General features: G+C 41.0%; 1 protein-coding gene across 1 annotated transcript in view; it reads right to left on the bottom strand.

Moving 5' to 3' along the window:
* Positions 1-5,130: 5,130 nt before the first annotated feature.
* loxhd1 (lipoxygenase homology PLAT domains 1) overlaps positions 5,131-20,272 on the bottom strand; it is a 210,406-nt gene continuing 195,264 nt past the window's right edge. The window contains exons 37-41 of the mRNA XM_062972582.1: positions 17,491-17,676; positions 11,651-11,821; positions 9,673-9,811; positions 8,075-8,236; positions 5,131-6,230 (exon numbers count right to left, since the gene is read on the bottom strand). Of these exons, the coding sequence (XP_062828652.1) occupies positions 5,750-6,230; positions 8,075-8,236; positions 9,673-9,811; positions 11,651-11,821; positions 17,491-17,676 (1,139 nt within the window). The 3' untranslated portion in view covers positions 5,131-5,749. The remainder of the gene's footprint in view (positions 6,231-8,074; positions 8,237-9,672; positions 9,812-11,650; positions 11,822-17,490; positions 17,677-20,272) is intronic.

Genomic DNA, 20,272 nt, shown 5'->3' with positions numbered 1-20,272 from the left:
TTCTTCCCCCATGTTTTCCCTTTAAGCAGGAAAAGAATCATCCTTCCTTCTAGCAACACCAAGACTCTTTTTTCACCACCACCCCCTTTGCATTGTAGATGACACATGTATTTATTTATTCTTGAAAGTAAATGCAAAATATTGTACAGTCGTAGAGTGAGAAAGTTCAGTGAGGAGAAGGAAGATTGCCAGGAATCCACATCTCCTGATAACAATGGTCTTTCTGAACCTGCATGGCTGGGTGTTGAGGTGGAGGAAGGTCCTATGGAGGCTGCAAATGCTAAACATCCATTGCCATAATTAATCAAGGAACAAAGTGTAAAGAAGAGATTCGCACTATTTCTAGCAGCTATTAAGTAGGAGGCATTGATCTAATTAGGTTCCTGTAGCCTGGAGACAACTGGCTATAAACCTCCCAGTTACTCCTCGGTGGCTTAATAGCTTTCAACCCTCCTTTTTGGTGAGTAGCAGTACTTTTGGGTGTTCCTGTTTTCCTGACCTCTGGCTGGCTACAATTTATTACTTTATTTCCCCCTGACTTTGTTTATCTGGACTGAACAACTTCTGGATTGCCTGATGGCCACTCTACTCCTTCTCTCTTCATTATGCTGAAAACCTTGTGACTGACCTGGACCAAATCAACTCCTCAACAATTCTCACTCTGACAAGTCTGGTTCTTGGGTCACTTGCTGAGGAGAACATAATACAGAAACTAGAGCAATGCAAATCAAGATTCACTTGTGTACATACACTTTCCAGGGTAGCACTCTCACCTTGAGAATCCTTTGCTTGCCCTGAGGATCAGAGAGAGTGTACAAAAGTTGAAACTCAGGGCCTGAGATCCGGGGACCATAAATATTAAAGCAGGGGTGGGGAAACTGTGGCCTCCAGGTCACATTCAATCCTCAATCCATTTTATAGCCCTTCTGATATCTCAGAACTCCTAGACCCTGAAAAAAATATATATGGGAGGGGAGATGAAAAAGTACAAGAAATTTCCTTACTGCACACAACTGTCTCAATTTATAAGTAGCTTATATCTTCCTACCCTGCCTTCTTCTCCCTTAAGAGGTAAGATGCAGAAGTGAATACAACCGAAGTCTCCACACTGTCATCATATTCAACAGGCTTTGGCCTCACCAAAAGTTCATACTGGTAGAAGCCAGCTTTAATGGACCTCGTTCCTTCAAGACACTCAGGTTGGTATCCTATGTGACATACACAGATTTAAGCTCCTTTACACATATGGAATGATTATTATGGATGCAGCACAGTGGTTGTATTCAGAAAGTAGAGTGGAATATATACAGCTGTTGTGCATACAGGATACAGAGTAGTATGTGAATGCACATGGCCTCTGTGCTTTAACACTGTGTATTGGGATTGCAGTTGCACAGTGGTTGTTAGCCTCACACATTGTCCTAATGGTCATTTGTTGAACTACTTTGGGATTCAGTACAGGGGTTGTATAACACAACCCTGCAGTGGGATATTTATATTATGCTAAAGTGAAGAAGGATCTCAGCTTCACAGTGCCCTGAAAAAGCAGGAATTGAAGCTTTAGTCATGCATGGTTTTTTGTCATGCTGCAGAGAATGCTCAGGTTGGTGTGAGCTGGATGTGATGGATGCTGTTGCTGCAATGTGGTCGGAACTGATTGGCCAACAAACATGGGGGTAAATGGGCAAACATCAATTGATGGTGCAATGGCAAGTAAGATTGATATCCTCCCATCTCAGGATAATCATATTCAGCCACGAGTGATAGCCTATGATGGCGATGATGATGATGACAAAAATCTCAGGTGGTTAGAGAATTTGGGCCATTTCTTGCATTGCACCTAGAAATGCTGCAAGGAAATGCAGAAGGAAAAAATAATACCTATTGTTAATATTAGGGGTGATCTTTCAGATGTCGTTGGACTGTAACTCTCAGCACTCCTTCTCAGAGGCTATAACCATTAGGCAAACATCTGTTTTGTAGCAATCCCCAATGAGATGCTAATTTGCAGAGGAGAATGACCATAGGTAAACTCCCATTGGAAACAGGTTTCAAGGCTAAACATCTAATTCCCCATGCCCCAAACTGAAGGTGTGATATGATATAGATGTAATAAAAGAAATTGGCAGTTCTTAGTGAAACTTTGATTTTGGCACACATCCTTGGAGTGATGGCGGCAGAGCCATGCCTGCAATCTTCAGCTTCCCCAGTTGCAGTGACTTAATCCTGGTTTTGACATTTCCCAACTAGCCCAAGAGAGAGGATACAGTAAACAAAAAAGGAAGCCACTGCAGCAAAGGAGATTGCCACGCCTGACCAGCTGATGGCTCCATGGCTCCCCATCTGCCTTTGCCAAGTATGTGTTCAATTTCAGAGAAATATATGTAAATCCTCCCATTGGAAAAGTTCCATGTGAAACTTATTACGCCTGCAAGCATTAGTTGTTGTAGCAACGGGAATGGGTCTCATGGGAGCCAAAGTCAAAAGTTTAATGCGGCAGAAAGAGGCGAGAGTGGAGGCAGTTTCGAAAAAGACTTACTCTGCAAGGAGCCCCAATCTTTGGTCTTTCTTTGACTCTTAATGTAATTTCTATTAACTCTAACTTTTGAAGAAATTAGTCTCTACCTCAATTTATGATCAATATTAATCCCAAGATCCCTAGCATGTAATATGGCTGAAGCCCCAATCTTTGGTCTTTCTAAATGTAATTTCTATTAACTCTAACTTTTGAAGAAATTAGTCTCTAGCTCAATTTATGATCAATAATAATCCCAAGGTCCCTAGCATGTAATATGTGCATGGCATATCTTTACATTTGGTTTTTGTGACCTTAATGTAAAATTTTACATTTGTCACTATTGAATTTCATTGTATAAATTTTTGCCCAGTTTTCTAATGTAGGTAGGTATTTTTGAATTGCCATGAGCCACACTTTCATCTCTACTAGTGAGATTTGGTACACACAGTTACGATTCTAGGATATCCACACTTTCTGTGCATTTGCCAGCAAAATTCAACACCAACTGCAGTGGTTCTCAATGGTGCAGGATGGAACAATAGGAAAATGAAACTTTTTGTTGCACTAAAATATCAGTGGCACGGTTGCATCTGGGGTATCAGTAATAATAATGATAATAATAATATACTTTATTTATATTCCCGTCTATCTCCCCAAAGGGAGTCAGAGTCAATTACAGAACATGTATACAGCAAACAATGCCATTATACAGTTAACAAGGACAGACAATACATAGACAGAGGTGAAGGCTTTCCTCACCCTTTCCAGTTCTGGCATCTGGAGGCTGTGCTCGACTCCGGCCATGTATTGGTGTGTGTGTGTGTGTGTGTGTGTGTGTGTGTGTGTATGTATGCTGTTGCTACATCTTCCATGCTGAGGAGCTTTATCGTCCTTAGTCGACCTCCAGATCGAATTGCCTTATAAACGCCTTTTATAACCTCCATGCTTTTTAAAGCAGTAACTATTTATCTATTCACATTTCTGTTTTCGATTTGCTAGGTGGGCAAGGAGCTGGGGCTGATGGAGGGTGCTCACCCCGACCCAGGCTTGAACTGCCGACGTTTCAATCAGTAGGATTTTCTGCAGCTGGCAGTTTAGGCTGCTGAGCTAAGCCTGGCCTCAGGACAATAGAGTTCGATGGTGATAGTACACAGAGGTTGAAAAAACAGTGGGTGGAGGGTATATGCATGAGATGCAAATAGTTCATAATAGGCTTAACTGGATTCTGAGTAACTATTGTGTATACTCATGTATGTCTAGAAATAAAAAATAAAAGATGTAATAGAATTTTAGTAAAAGAACAACCCAAAAAAGCTAGGTTGACTTACCCATGGGTCTAGTATTATAGAGTTGGAAGAGACTTCAAGGGCCATCAAGCCCTATTCCCCATCACACAATCCAAACCTCCCCAGTAGATGGCCATCCAGACTCTGTTTAAAAGTCAATATTTGAGCACTGTACCTTAATGCTTATGAATAAAACAATCGCCCTCTCCTCTGAATAAAGCGGATAAAAATGAGAATTTAGTCGGTCTGAGGAGAATATAAAAATAGCACCAGCTATTACCTACCCAATGATCATTTCAAAATCCATGCCCTCAACTTACACACGAGATCGACTCCAGCTCATTTTTTGGCATTCACTGGTACTAATAACCATGTTCAATACATTTTTAGAAAGACATTTTTATTTATGTTTACAGAAAGAATAAAATCTGACAATGTCAAAATGGCCGCATAGCACACATTAGAAATATTTTAATCAGGAAAAGGGTCTTCTATTTTCCGGGAAAGCAATTTTAATGTATGTTTATAGATATTTATTTTTACCAAATGGTAAATCATAGAGTATCCCAAAATATTGAGAGGGGGGAAGAAAGATTTAATACAGTTAATATGTTCTCCAGACTAAAGTTTTATAAAGAAAGGTGAAATAAGTTTACAGTGTTCTCTCACTTATTGCGGGGGTTACGATCCAGGACCACCTGCGGAAAGTGAAAATTCACAAAGTAGAGACACTGCCTTGTGAGGCGAAAATGAAGCTGCTTCAGCCTCCTTTTCTCTCCCTTCCTTAGGCCTCTCCTTAGGAAGGAAGTAGAAAGAGGGATTTATAAGGGATTTATACTATTACTTTAGTGTTTATTAAAACCTCCAAAACAGTGAGGGTGCGAAAGGCAAACCACAAAGTAGTGAAAGAACACTGTTAAGCTTTACCAAATTTTTGTTGGGTGGGGAAGAACAAATTTTGGAGATTTCGTGAAACGGCTACATTTTATGGAGAGGTGTGTTTATTTTTGCCAAAATATAATTGCTGAAATGAGCACTGAATCTTTTTTTTCAGGTTTTTGTTTACATTGCAATGAAAAAATCAGTTTGGTGTAGACAAGGAAAGGAGTAGAAATTCAGTTCTAAATTGACCTAGAATGAACCCAGTAAATCAATTGGTGATCCAATGAGTTTAGTCTAGTTATTTATGTTATTTATTTATCTGAACTGTTGGTGAATGTATTGTGTCAGGCATTGAATTTTTGCCTATTATTGTAAGCTGTCTTGAGTCCCCTCGGGTGAGAAAGGCGGGGTAGAAATGATGTAAATAAATAAATAAAATAGTTAGAACTACCAATTGGATTTAGGGCTGAGGCTGGGAAAAATCTACTTCCTGATCAGGCTTAGGAATTTCAGAATGTTTTTGCTTCCAGCATGGAAGGCCAGGGACCCAACATGTTATCTCTAGAACCATCCCAGTATCTGCGTGGATTGCCAAAATGCAAATCAAGAAACAAAACTAAACTAAAACGGTTGAGAGACCACTCCTGTTTGTCTGTTTTTATCAAGCAATACAGAGAAGCCCAGCTATATTTAAAGGGAAACCTATCTTATAACGGAAATTCACTTCCCTTTTTGTGGCCAGTAAAAGGGCCAAAAAGTATCAGTAGTGGTTTAAGTGTTGGATTGGGATATTGGGAGACTAGGGTTTGAAGCCCAGTTCAGCCATAGAAAACCACTAGATTATTTTAGGAAAGTCATACTGTCTTAGCCACAGAGGAAGGCAAAGGCAAACCTCCTCTGAATGAATGTTACCAAGGAAATCCATGAAAGGTTCACCTTAGGGTCACCAAAAGTCAGAAATGACATGAAGGCACATAATGGGGGTTGAGGACCACAAAACCACCTGGGGCCCCCATGTGACCCCCAGAAACACATTTTGCATATCCATGACTTTGTGTTGCTGTTAATTCCTAGGATATAGTGCTCTCCATAGTAACCCATCTCCTTTGTTCAAAGCGAGCCATTTCCCACAGGGAAAGTTGGTGGTCACCCCAGTAGCTGAGTTGGTGATTTCAACCCGTTCTACCAGCCATTCTGGATAAAATCCAGTATTGTCGTGCTCAATCCGGACCTTTGTCAGCTCTCCAAGTTCAAGGATTTCCAGATAAAACCGATCGGTTTGGCCTCGTTCAAAGAGGTTGCGGAATTTCTGTTTGAGTGCCCGTTTGCCTGAATCCCCGTTCAATCCGAAGATGGTGATGAGGACATTGGCGTCGGTCCCGGATCCCTTCTCAAATCCCGTCACAACAATCACCTCGTATTTGACTGGCACCAGACTCCGAGCCTTGCTGGCAAAGCTCTCATTCACCTTGGAACAGTCAATGACTTTTTGGTCACCTCTCTTTGCACGAAGTGGAATTTTAGTGTTGCACCTGAAGAAATACCTGCCAAAAAGAACAGAACAATAGTTTTGGATTCAGAAGAATGAATGCGTTACCTTTCTCAACTGAATGTTTTGCTCCAAGGAGCTTCCCACTTCCCCTGAAGGAGGGAAGGCATACTTTCTCTAACAAGTTTTTGACTTAGCTTTGCTAAATCCTCTCTGATTGAATGTTTGCTTACTGTTCTTTTGTCTAAATTCTTTTGACTGGCAAAGTTCCACAGCATTTTAAACCCAGAAAACAATTTAATAGGACATGTCAATTTTCTCCATAGCTCTATAGTCAGAAATTCTGTCCCAGAATATCACACCAGATATTTATTACCTTTGCAGAAAATGTAAATAAATACTGTGAATAAATAATACATTTTTCCCACTCAGAGCAACGACTTCTGAGTTTTGTACAGAATAATCCACAATTACAGAATTTCTTGAGCAACAAATTGCATTTTTATGCAGAAAATAAAATATTTGGGCAGAGATATTATTTTCCATACAGGAAATGCTGTTTTCAGCACAAAAATAACCCTGTGAGAATTTTGCATGCAATATGTCCTCCATTACGAATAACCTTCAAAAACTACAAAATTTTGGAAGACCTTCTCTTGCAGTGGGTAAGAAAATGGCTAAAACTGAGGAGAAAGCTACCATCTCTAATTAAAAGATGGCAGACTTCAGTTATACATTGGAATCCCAATTAATCAGAATTCAAGAAATAAGAATAAAACTTCGAATAAAAGTTACGATAATACCAAATTAACTGAAAATGCTTACTGAATTCACAAAGCTGATTTTATAATATGGTAAAACTGTGTTACATTCAGTTAAGTTTGTCTTAATTTGCTTTGAATTACTATATTTCAATACAGAGTTTACGGTATGGTATAGTATAGGATATCGTATTGTTTAGGCCAGTGGTTCTCAACCTTCCTAATGCTGTGGCCCCTTAATACAGTTCCTCATGTTGTGGTGACCCCCAATGATAAAATTATTTTGTTGCTATTTCATAACTATAATTTTGCTACTGTTATGAATCGTAATGTAAATACCTGATATGCAGAATGTATTTTCATTCATTGGACCAAATTTGGCACAAATACCCGATACACCCAAATTTGAATATTGATGGGGTTGGGGAGGGGGAGATCAATTTTATCATTTGGGAGTTGTAGTTGCTCAGATTTATAGTTCACTTACAATCAAAGAGCATTTTTAACTCCACCAACGATGGAATTGAACCAAACTTGGCACACAGAACTCCCATGACCAACAGAAAACACTGGATGGGTTTAGTGGGCATTGATCTTAAGTTTTGGAGTTATGGTTTATCTACATTCATCCTTTTCTGCTAAGGGAGTTCCTCAGACTATCAGAAATTTGTGTTTTCTGATGGCTTTGGCGACCCCTCTGATACCCCTCTAGTGACCCCCCCCAGGGATCCCAACCCCCAGGTTGAGAAATGCTGGGTTAGGCCTATTTTCAAAGACCAAGCATCCAGAAACTACATTTATCTGACATCTACCAAACTGAGAATCTTCTGTACTACTTTTAATGCTTTTACATTGTTTTAATTTGTATTGCATCATATCTGTCAATAGCTGCATTGAGTCCCTATATCGGGAGAAAGTAAATAAAAAATAAAAATAAGATAGGTAAGTAAACAATACTAAAGTCAAAGCTTGGGGATTGTTTCTTTTTTTGGTCTAACAAGTCAATGCCCCCAAGCTCTGTTTAAAATCAGGATCAGGAGCTCTCTTGCTTTTTTCTAGGCTTGTCCCAGGCTTCTGCTTTCCCAGCCACTAGTGGTATTCATGCCACTTTTCCCTTTCTTTGTGAGAAGCCACTTACTTGTTGTCAAGCTCCATCTCTGTAACAATAATCTCCTGAACATGCCAGTAGACATCTGCTTTTATGCTTGATTTCTTCCCGTCTTTTGGACAATGACCAACACAGATGGCTGCGATATCACCGACATTCTTTGAAGAAAACTCAAATACATCGGTTGCTCCCCTGTAGGAACAATGCCCCCCAAACAGCTCTAATTAATATTGTGCAGATCTGCAGTCACCAAGGATGGCGAGAGGACATCAATTTATTTGAACAAGATTGTAAACTACAGGGTATTTTTTTCTGTAAGAAATTGACTAAACAACAAATAATTTGGAACAAAAGTGTGTATGTGTGTACATACTAGTCATTCGCATAGTCCTCTATGGATTTTTTTCAGTAAGCACATACCCTGTTCCACATATAAATCAATTTATTCTATTTTCAATGCAGTCAGAGAGCGCAAAGCACTCCCTGCCTCGTTTATTTTGCTCTTGAAAAGTGGATAAACGCAATTGACACTTCTGATGGCATTAGACAATTCAGAACCTTATAGTGTCCATTGCCCCTTTGTAACATAAAGAGATTTTTATATGAGCTATCTTTCAAGGTTGCTGTAAGGTTTACTTGCTGCTGCTCAGTCGTTTAGTCGTCTCTGACTCTTCGTGACCTCATGGACCAGTCCACGCCAGAGCTCCCTGTCGGAAGGTTTACTTAGGTAGCATAAATGTAGGATACATCTACACTGTACAATTAATGCAGTTTGACATCACTTTAACTGTCATGCCTCAGTGCAATGGAATCATAGCAGTTGTAGTTTAGTCGGGCACCATCACTCTTTGGCAGAAAAGGCTAAAGACTTTGTAAACCTACAGATTCCAGGATTCCATAGCATTGAGCCATGGCAGTTAAAATGGTGCCAAAAAGCATTAATTCTACAGTGTAGATCAGGCATGGGTAAACTAAGGCCTGGGACCAAATGCAGACCCCTGGGTGCTTACCTCAGGCCCTCCTCATTTTCCCTGTCCTCTTGGCAGGATACGGCAGTCCACCGCATCCTCATGCCAAAAAGTTGGGAGAGGAAGGCACATAGTAGCTGAGAGCCTTCTGGAGTGCTCTCAGCCACCGTGTGTCTCATTCTCCTCCTGGCACAAGGACAATGCAAGTGGCCCCATCCTCATGCCAGGAGCACAGCTTGATAAGGGACATGCAGCATCTGAGAGCCCTCTGGACTGCTCTCAGCCACCGTGTGTCACATTCTCCTCCCGGCATAAGGACAATGCAAGTGGCCCCATCCTTATGCCGGTAGGACAGCTCGAAGAAGGCACAAGGATCCTGAGAGACCTGTGGACCGCTCTCAGTCATCATGTGTCTCATCCTCCTCCCGGCATAAGGATGATGCAAGTGGTCGGTAGGCTATTAGGAATTCTGGGAGTTGAAGTCCAAAACACCTGGAGTGCCAAAGTTTGCCCATGACCATGTTATACATTATTTAAGCCCAATAAATACATTAACAAATGGAAATAATGTCTCTTGTATTCTGGCTGTATTTTAGAAGGTCTGATGAACTCCACAGACTTCCAAAGCTTGGAATGACATAATATTGTTATTGCACCTACCTTAAGAACCTCCTTTTCTTGGAAGAGTTCTCCAGAAGAAACTCTTTGGAACGTCCGTTCTTCCCTTCAAAAATGACAATGACATTCTCCTTGGTTTCTGCGTCATCTCTGTCACTGGTGATGGTGAGGATCTCGTAAGCTTGGAATTCAAGAAAGATCAGACATTGAAGTGGGGAGAAGAAGCAAGGAATCCCCGATTCCTGACTATGACTTCTGAAGTTGGGAACATGATTAATTATGATCCACACCTGACCTCATCTGAAAGATGTCCGCATAAGCATCTGAAATCCTGATCTACATTGGTTTCATTGTAAGTAGTACTAAATGGCTCAGATCCTGCACCACAGTTGCGTAACATAAATCTGAGCATATGGAGTCGAGCAACCTTTTTGTTGAGTGGCATTTTTGTGCAATGGAATCGAGGATGCATCTATACTGTGGAATGAATGCAATTTGATACCACTTTAGCTGCCCTGGCTTAATGCTATGGAATAATGAGAGTTATAGTTAAGCGATGCACCAGCATTCTTTGGCAGAGAAGACCTTACAAAACTACAACTCCCAGGATTTCATAGCATTGAGCTATGGCAGTTAAAATGTCAAACTGCATTAAATCTAAGTGTAGATGTAACTCAAGACACCAAATATGAAACTGAATCCACATAAGAATCCATGCACAATGAATATTAATGTGCAATTTTGTTGCATGCACGATTCCACTTCCATAACGTTGAATGGAATGAGGCTACGCAACATCAGACAGAACTGTCTAAATACTTCTGTGGGGGAACTTACATGTGCATAAGATGCCAACAGGATTCTGATCAAGAAGTGTTACCGTGTTAAATTATAAGGTGGATCTACAATGGAGAATTAATGCAATTTGACATCACAGTTTTACAAAGTCTTCAGCCTCCTCTGCAAAAGAGTCCTGGTGTCTCATCAAACTACAAATTCCAGGATTCCACAGCATTGAGATAAGTAGCATCAAACTTCTTTAATTCTACAGTGTAGATTAAGCCAAAGATTCTGAACACACAGTGCTTATCTAACCCTCTTGGGCAAATTTTATGAAGCCTCTATAGCAGACTTTTCTATCTATATCTATATCATCTGTATCTATATCTATATATCTAATCTATATCTATACATCATTTTCTTCTTTCTAAGCTATTTTCCCAATGGAGGGGTTAGCATTGTGACAGGGCTTTGTTTTGGGCATCCTCAGGTCTCGGGTTGGCAGCACACATGTCTTCATTGATGGTGCCATCCACCTGCTATTATATCTGCTATTATTTTATGCAACCATTGATAAATTAGTGCTTTCTCCCTGTAAGTAACCACACGTTATGGGATTTCAGCTTCTGGATCTCATGAAAACATGCTAGTAGTTGCTCAAACACAGCTTTTGCATTTCAGATATTGGTACCCATGCATGGGCATGCAGAAAGTGATGTCAGAAATAGCACATTCATACTGCTACTTCTCCACATGTCTTTTGCTACATTTGTATTATGTTGGAAGAGAGCTGGTATTGCTTTAGTTTTCAACATAGTGGTGGGCAAAGTTTGCCCAGTAGTCTACAGAACCCCAAATGTGTCCCCTGGAGTGCACCAAAGCCCCCAGAATTTCTTAAAATAGTAATTTCAAGTTATTTTCCTACCAAACATAGCAAAAACCTATCCTCCATGTATCTTAATGTACCATAAAAAACTTTCTAGAACCCTCCAAAACTGCCCAATAATTGGCCAAATCAAAATCTTAAGTGACGTTGCTTCCAGTTTCTATTTAGTCAGTTGAAGATGTGGTCTACTAGGGAGGATGGTTGATCTGAATATTAGTCCCAAACTCTGTTTTAGCAGCATGCTTAAGTACTAGAAGTTGAACAATTACAGATTTCCAGTGATGTAGACTCCAAAACCAACTGGACCACAATCCCTCCCCCTTGTTTGTAGATAAACTTCCTCCCTGGACCTACAGGTCTTCTCTTTCAGTTCCAGGATGTCATTATTGGCACAGGCCAGTTCTCGAATGGTTTGTTTGTCATCTTCACCCGTTGCCAGCCAGCGGTCACACTGGAAGCGGAAGATCTTGTCCAAGACGTAGTCTTCAACATCAATGTATTCCAAGTGCCAGCCTGGTGCAATTCCTGTAGGAAAAGAAGCATCTCATTGCTTGAGAAGATAAAACAGTGGCAATGCTACTCAACTCTTTCCCTTTTAAACATGGGTTTAAAAAAACTAGGATGCACCTCAACTGTCTGGATAATAGGATCAGGTCAACTTATTATGCCCTATGGTGAACCTATCATGAGATTTTCTTGGCAAGATTTGTTTAGAGGGGGTTGCTTTTGGTGACTTCTAATACTGAGAGAACATAACTTCTCCAAGATTACCCAAAGGATTTTCATGGCTGAGTAGGGATTCAAACCCTGATCTCCAGGGTTGCAGTCAAAGCCCCAAACCACTACAGCAGACCGTCTCTGAATCCAATCAATGTAGACAATGCCAACCTAGATACACCCATGACTGAATTCAGGATAAGCAACATTCTTTGTTCTGAATTATTATTTATTATTTATTTAATTTATATACCGCTCTTCTCCCCCAGGGGGACCCAGAGCGGTCTTACATAATGGCAAGATTAATGCCACATATAATACAAAATATAGTAAAACAAACGATCGTAAAAACACACGTAAAAACCAATATCATACACCATTTAAAAAAGTAAAACACTGTGTGATCATTACAACAGGGCCAGTAGCATTGGGCCAAAAGTCAGAGCCAGTCTGTATTCAATTACACATTAATCCAACGAATACATCCGATTATATCAACCGTCTCCCCCAACATCCTGGTACCATCCCTGTCATTGCAAGCTAAAAGGAACCAGTAAGTAGATGAAGCAAAAATCCAATTTCTCCTCTGTCAATAGACAAAGCAGCCATGAATATGCTGAATGGGCAAACAAGTGTCAAACCAGACATTATGGAGACATGTGTAGAGTGTGCTCTTGGTATCCACTAGGATTTGGTTCCAGGACCCCTTGTGAATACCAAAGTTCATGGATGCTCAAGTCCCATTATATACAATGGTGTAGGGGAAATGGTGTCCCTTATATGAAATTAGAAAGTCAAGGTTTGTATTTTGGAATTCTTTTTTGAATGGTTTAATCTATGGTTGCAAAATCCACAGAAATGAAGGGCATGACCTACAATGATCCTGAATCACTTTCCCATTGGTGGTATTTCCTCAATCCTGCATGACCTAATCAATCAGACTTGCAATTAAACCTTTCTTTCATTAATAATAATTGTGGAATGCACAAGATGAGCGGAAAAGCATGTGCTGTAACAAGTAAACTTCTTTAACTGCTTGAGGGGCAGACCTCTGTAGAGATTGACACCCTCTAGTTCAGGCATGGGTCAACTTAGGCCCTCCAGGTGTTTTGGATTTCAACTCCCACAATTCCTAACAGGCTACTGGATGTTAGGAATTGTGGGAGTTGAAGTCCAAAACACCTAGAGGGCCCAAGTTGGCCCATGCCTGCTCTAGTTTGATCCCAGATTGAACTGGAACAAGGCTTCGAAAGAGAACATCTCTCTCCATTGATGTTTTTTTTTAACACAAGACTGTTATCATACTAAAAAGATAAGGCAATGATGTTGGGGGAGACAACAAAGAAATGTAATTTACGCATATGTGTGTGTGGCAGCATTACTGGAACACCCCTGCCTGATGCTGTCAGTCTGTCCTCCTTATTCTCGCTTCCTTGAGCACACAGACATGGAGCCCAGCTGTTTCAATTACACACCTGCCATTGCCATCACTTAACAACTACAAGAAAAAGCGCTCTGCCTGTATATTCAATTAAGCCTGGAGCCCCATGGTGAGGGGATTACCCAAGTATCACCACCGTGTGCTGGAAGACATGATGATGAGCTCCCTCCCTCCCCAATCCCTGCCCTTCCAAATCCTTATAAATACATGTTCTGCCTCCTCCTAGAAACGACCATATTAATAGCTTGGATTTCAAGGCAAAGGATGGAGGAGACGTCCATCCTGAGACGTCATCTGTGGTGTAAGGTACAATGGCTAGACACTACAGCAGAGGGACAAGATGGCAGTCCCCTCGCTGAAGGCATTTCAGCGGGTCCAATCTTGCCATGTCTGTCTGGACCAGTTACAACGGGTGCAAGGACACAAGGAACAGATTCTCAGCTCACAGGAAACTAACCATGCAAAGGGTTGTTTGTAGTTGTATTAGTGTATGTGCAAAGGCTTGAGTTCCAGAAGGCAGCCCTTCACTCTTCAGTATGTGAGCATGTGTCCTGTTTTGTCTTTCAAGAACAGCCTTAAAACACTGTGGTAAGTAAATGAAAACTGCTTTACTTCAGCAAAACATCAAGTACAGTACACTCAGTGGTATAATGGAAAAGGAAGCAAGGAAGTCTTATGGCAAACACAGTTCTTAGTCTCTGATAAATTCCCAAATCAAATAGCAGTCTTACTTCAGACAAAGAAACAGCAATAAATCCTTAGGAGCAGTTTCCCAGATGCAGACTTGAAGCAGGCACAAGGGGAGTATAGGCATTAGTCAGTTTGTTACCAGCAAGAGCTGGCTGCACCTGCTTCTGCTTTATAGTCCTGAGTCCCCTCACAGCTGCTAGGGCAGTTCCTAATTACTCAGCTGCATTTCTGGCAGCTATTCTAGCTGAACAATATCTCTGCTCTGTTTCCTTTCGCCTCTCCTGAAAAGTGGGTACTTGCAAAATCTCCTCCTCAGATTCCAACTCACCCTCAGATTCAGGAACAATTTCCTGCTCCCCTTCCTCTTCTGAAAAAGAGGAATCCCTAACATCATGCATGCACGTGCCTTCAAGTTGCCTCTCTCCTTGTGACGACCCCAGAAATATCACAGTTTTCTTAGGTATGAAATACTCAGAGGTGGTTTTGCCAGCTTCCTCCTCTGCAGTATAGCAGGTCTTTATTGGCAGTTTCCCATCCAAGTACTAACCAGGATTGACCTGCCTTAGCTTCCAAGATCACAGAACCATAGAGCAGTAAAAGATCACAAGGACCATCCAGTCCAATCCCCTTCTGCCAGCAATGCACAGAACATCCCCGACAGATGCTCATTCAGCCTTTGCTTAAAAGCCTCCAGAGAAGAAGCCTCCAGAGAAAAGGCACCACCAGACAGGATCTGTATGTGCCTTCAGGTCACCTGTCAACTTATGGTGGCCTCATGAATGCCATAGGGTTTTCTTAGGCATGGAGTACTCAGAGGTGGCTTTGTCAGTTCCTTTCTCTGAAATATAGCTGGTATTTAGTAGTGGTCCCACACCCATGTACTAACTTTTAAGATCAGATGGAATCTGATGCAGAAACAAATACAGTAGAGTCTCACTTATCCAACATTCGCTTATCCAACATTCTGGATTATCCAACACATTTTTGTAGTCAATGTTTTCAATACATCGTGATATTTTGGTGCTGAATTCGTAAATACAGTAATTTTTACGTAGCATTACTGCCTATTGAACTACTTTTCCTGTCAAATTTGTTGTATATCATGATGTTTTGGTGCTTAATTTGTAAAATCATAACCTAATTTGATGTTTAATAGGCTTCTCCTTAATCTCTCCTTGTTATCCAACATATTCGCTTATCCAATGTTCTGCCGGCCCGTTTATGTTGGATAAGTGAGACTCTACTTTAGGCTAAACTAAACCTTCCTTATCCCATCTCCCTAATTACGTGAAAAGGAATACATTTGGTTCTCCATGTTCATGGACTTGATTATTCATGGATATGATTGAAATGTCTAGGAATCTTTGCTGCAATTCTCACCAGAAATTGACCCTAGGAATCCCTAGGTCCTCCAGTGCCATTTTATGGTTAACATTGGCTGTAAGTCATGTCGGAGGACCCAGAGATTCTTAGGTTCCTTCTGCACTGCTCTATTTCCCAGGATCTGATCCCAGATTATCTGCTTTAAACTGGATTATATGAGTCTCCATTGCCAGATAATCTAGTACAGGGGTCCCCAAACTAAGGCCCGGGGATACCGGATGCGGCCCTCCAAGGTCATTGACCTGGCCCCTGTCCTAAACTTTAGACTTAGGGTTGACCTAAGTCTACCTGGTCTTTGGAAGTCTCTTTGCTTATCTGTGGTCTTATGAGATCATCTAGATGGTCTTTGAAGGTCTCTTTGCTTAGCTATGGCCTTATGAGACCATCACTTTCCTTACCTGTGGTCATATGAGACTATCTCAATGGTCTTTGATAATAATAATAATAATAATAATAATAATAATAATACTTTATTTATACCACGCCACCATCTCCCCAACGGGGACTCGGGGTGGCTAACATGGGGCCATGCCCAGAGCAATACAATATAATAAAATATAAAAACAGCATACCATAACACAATTAAAAGCAATACAATAAATGATAATATACCTTACATCAAAAAACCAAAGAAACAGTAAAACAAGGGCAGGCCGCATGAACACCAAGATAAAAACTCGGAGTGAGAGGGACAGAGGAAGAGGGACAGAGGAGTACTCCACTGTGGACAGGGACATATGAAAGTGGGACAGTCTAGAGGATAGATGTTGGGGGGGGGGGGGGGGGAGTAACACAGAAATATATAACAGAAATTACTCACCGAAAGCACAGCGGAAGAGCCATGTTTTCAAGTCTTTCCTAATAGCTAACAGAGTGGGAGCTTGCCTGATTTCAGTGGGTAGTGAATTCCATAGTCGGGGAGCCACAGCAGAAAAGGCCCTCTCCCTTGTACTCACAAGGCGGGCCTTGTGAGTACAAGGGAGGTCCCTTTCCTTATCTATAGTCTTATGATGGCCTTATGAGATAATCTAGATGGTCTTTGAAGGTCCCTTTCCTTACTGATGGTCTTATGAGACCATCTGGATGGTTTTTGGAGGTCTCATTGCTTACCTATGGTCTTGAGATCATGTAGATCAGGGGTCCCCAAACTAAGGCCTCATTTACCTGGCCCCTGTCCTAAACTTTAGACTTAGGGTTGACCTAAGTCTGAAATGACTTGAAGGCACTCAACAACAACAATCCTAATTTTGGACTGTTTCATAGTCCAGCCCCCCAACAGTCTGGGGGACTGTGAATCTGCCCTCCACTTAAAAAGTTTGAGGACCCCTGATCTAGGATAAGAAGATAATCTGGGATCAGATCCTGGGATATAAGGGCAGTATACTGCAGTTGATACTTAATGCATAAGTCTTCATGAAATCATCAGAGGCCACCCCACGTGTCAGATTTTGGCCCAGAAACTTCAGAGCCTGGAACAATCCTGAAATGGCTTCTGCATGCAAGGCACGTGGGCTTCCACAAGTTGCAGAGAAGCCACAGGATACATTAATGTGAAAGACAATAAATCCAGTCCAGACCCTATTCTCAGTGCTGAACTCAACTGCTTTAATGAGTTTAATATAATTTTAATTGCATTCTATTTTTTAAACTTGTGATGCAAATTCTTTTGATACTGTAAATAGATAAATTCTATTGTAAGGTTTACTTTCTAGTTGCATTGTTCTTTTAAACCGTGAATTGTTTTGAGTCACGAGTTAGAGAAAAAAGTGTTATGAGAATAATAATAATATTATCCAGCCTACGAGACAAAGTTTGCCTTCTTGCAACTCATTTTGCTCCTCCTGTGCCTTCCCTCTTTCATATTTTTTTCTGTTGCTACTGCATCTAAAATTTAATATAAAGCAACTCCCACTAACCTGCTTGATTATCTGCCTTTCGAAATGAATCACATTTGTCTTGTTACCTTTGTTGTCGTGCCAGACGCGCACTTTGCAGAGGTCTCCAAGACAGAGCACATCAGGAAAATCGAAGACGTCCAACCGATCCCTTTCAAACTTGTTGGAGCGGTTTGATTGTTTCAGGGGAAGAATCCCAGTGTCTCCATACTCCCCAAAAATCATCAGGAAGACATTGGCATCTGTTCCAGCCCCTGCAAGGAGACAAAAAGAGAACAGGGCATCAAATGAAGAAGGGGCAGGTTATGCATAAGGACACTTGGGCAGGTCTCAGACCAAGGGCCTGCTCACTCTTTTATGATGGGTTATTCAGTCTCATGAGAGTAGCTGGTAGTTCAAAGAATTACAGAGCCGAGAGAGACCCCCAAGGGTCATCCAATCCAATCCTTTGCTATGCAAGAACATGCAGTCAAAGCAGTTCATAGAGATGGCCATCTGATGTCTGTTTAGAAACTTCCAAAGATGGAGGTTTCTAAACCACACTCTGAGGCACCAATGTATCCCACTATTGAACAGCACTTACCATCAGAAATGTCTTCCTAATGTTTAGGCAGAACATGAATCCATTGCCCTGTCATGTATGAAGGTTGAATGAAAAGTAATGCCTCCACCTTTGTTACTTAGGTTTGGATGGGAATATTTTAATAAATCAAATACAGAAATAATCCTTAGAATGTGCTCTTTAACTACCACTATTCACTTTTCCACATAATCACCAGACAATTGGATACATTTCTGCCAACGATGAACAAGTTTTCTGAAGCCGTCACGGAAGAAGTCAACACTCTGTTTCTGCAACCGGCGTCTCACAGTACCCATTGTGCGCAGATCTTCCGATAGCCAAGCAAAGCAATAATGTGACCCACATGTTCTTGTGAAATGCCGATTATGTTTAAAATTTCCCTCTGAGTGATACGACGATCGTCCTGAATCAATCTGTCAACCTTTTGCTTGTGAAACTCGGTGGTTGCTGTCACAGGACGTTCAATTCTTTGTTTGTCACACAAATCAGATGTTCCCACCTCAACATCTTTAAACTTACTCGCCCAATGTCGCACAGTACTCACATCAACACAATCACCATAAACAGCTTGCATTCTCTGAGGAATCTCCTTTGGGTGACACCTTCTGCTGTCAAGAATTCAATGACTGCATGTTGCTTAGGTTGCATTGACCAACCGTCTGCGCAGGGTTCCATACTTTGCACTTTAACAACACAACCGTTCAATGCTAAGGCTTCCCACCAAATGGAACTGTAGAGGAGAGTCTACTGATCAAGCCAGTACCTGCCGCATACCAGGACTGTCATCTGTTGAGGAGTTACGAAGGTGGAGGCATTACTTTTCATTCAACCCTCGTAGTTTCTAGAGTAGTAAAAAAATCCCCCCAAACCAAGCTTGCTACCTCTTCAATATAACATCCTTTCATGAAAGTTTTGGTCTAACTGGTCTAACTCTCTAATCCATTTAGGTCATTTCAGTGTTCTCTGTTGTGCTCTTCTGCACGTTAAGAACTTCATTTGCACAGTACTTGCCCATAATTTACATATTGGAAAAAATAATGAGACTTGACAAGATAGAAGGAAAGGAGGGAGGCTACTTAACAGATGGATAAGAGTCCATCAAAGAAGCCATGGCACTGTTGATAACAGGGAGACTTTGACATCTCTCAAAGGGTCAACGTAGCTAATTGACTTTACAGCAACTATAACAACAATTGCTCTTTCTCTGACCATAAGTTAATCTGAGAGCTATCAAGATCTGAAACTGATTCCTATTGCATGCAAAGGTTATTATTGTTCCCACTCAAGTAACACAACTTGTTTTCTTGGCCAGTTCTAGAAGTTTGAATCCAGAAATAATCAGAATCTATGTTCCAGACAGAAATAAGAAACTGTCAAAATCCATAACACACAGGGATGACAATCTGGAAGCAGGTATTAAATAATATGTGATCTGCCTACATAGCAAATGCAAGTATTGATTTCCGTTAACATAGCCATGTGTTTCTCCGTCAAATTAACATATTGTCCACATGGATAAATTACATGAGGCAGGAAGATTTGCAGGATCACTGCCGAGCAATTGCTTAGTCTCACAAAAATTATTTAAGGTTCAGCAGAATAGACACAACAGTTAACAGTAGGTCACTTTCATCAAGTAAGAAATAGAAAACAGCACAAAAAGCCTCTCACGTGGCTATCTGGAACAGTATTTCTTTTGCACAAAACCTCCAATTTGGCTTGTTGTGGAAACAAGGCCTGGCGATAAAACTTCAGCGGAGACACATTTTCCCCATGAAAATAACTAAATTTCCCTTCCTAAGACTAGATTTCTCTCACTTCATGTTGTCTCATCTCATTCTTAAGTATGAGCCATTTGTAAGTTGGATGCTTGTAACTTGGGGACTGTCTTTTTAGATCAGGGAGGAAACAGGGGAAATGACATGTCCTCACTTGCAAGGATGAAACAGTCAAATATTAGCATCTCTAGTAGGATTTTCGATTTTAATGGCTCAAAATGTTAGACTGTCTTCGGTGAGCCCTCGATGGCGCAGTGGATTAAACCACTGAGCTGCCGAACTTGTTGACCCAAAGGTTGGAAGTTTGAATTCAAGGAGTGGGTGAACTCCTGCTGTTAGCCCCAGCTCCTGCCAACCAAGCAGTTCGAAAACATGCAAATGTAAGTAGTTCAATAGGGACTGATGCGCTTTTACTGTATTAAGTTTTTGTATATTGTATGTGGTTTTGCACTGGTTAGAAACCGCCCTGAGTCCCTTCGGGGAGACAGA

Source organism: Anolis carolinensis, chromosome 2 (genome assembly GCF_035594765.1).
Source record: "Anolis carolinensis isolate JA03-04 chromosome 2, rAnoCar3.1.pri, whole genome shotgun sequence".
NCBI lineage: Eukaryota > Metazoa > Chordata > Lepidosauria > Squamata > Dactyloidae > Anolis > Anolis carolinensis.
Note: the sequence above shows the minus strand (reverse complement) of the source record. Positions and strands in the feature narration are given on the sequence as shown.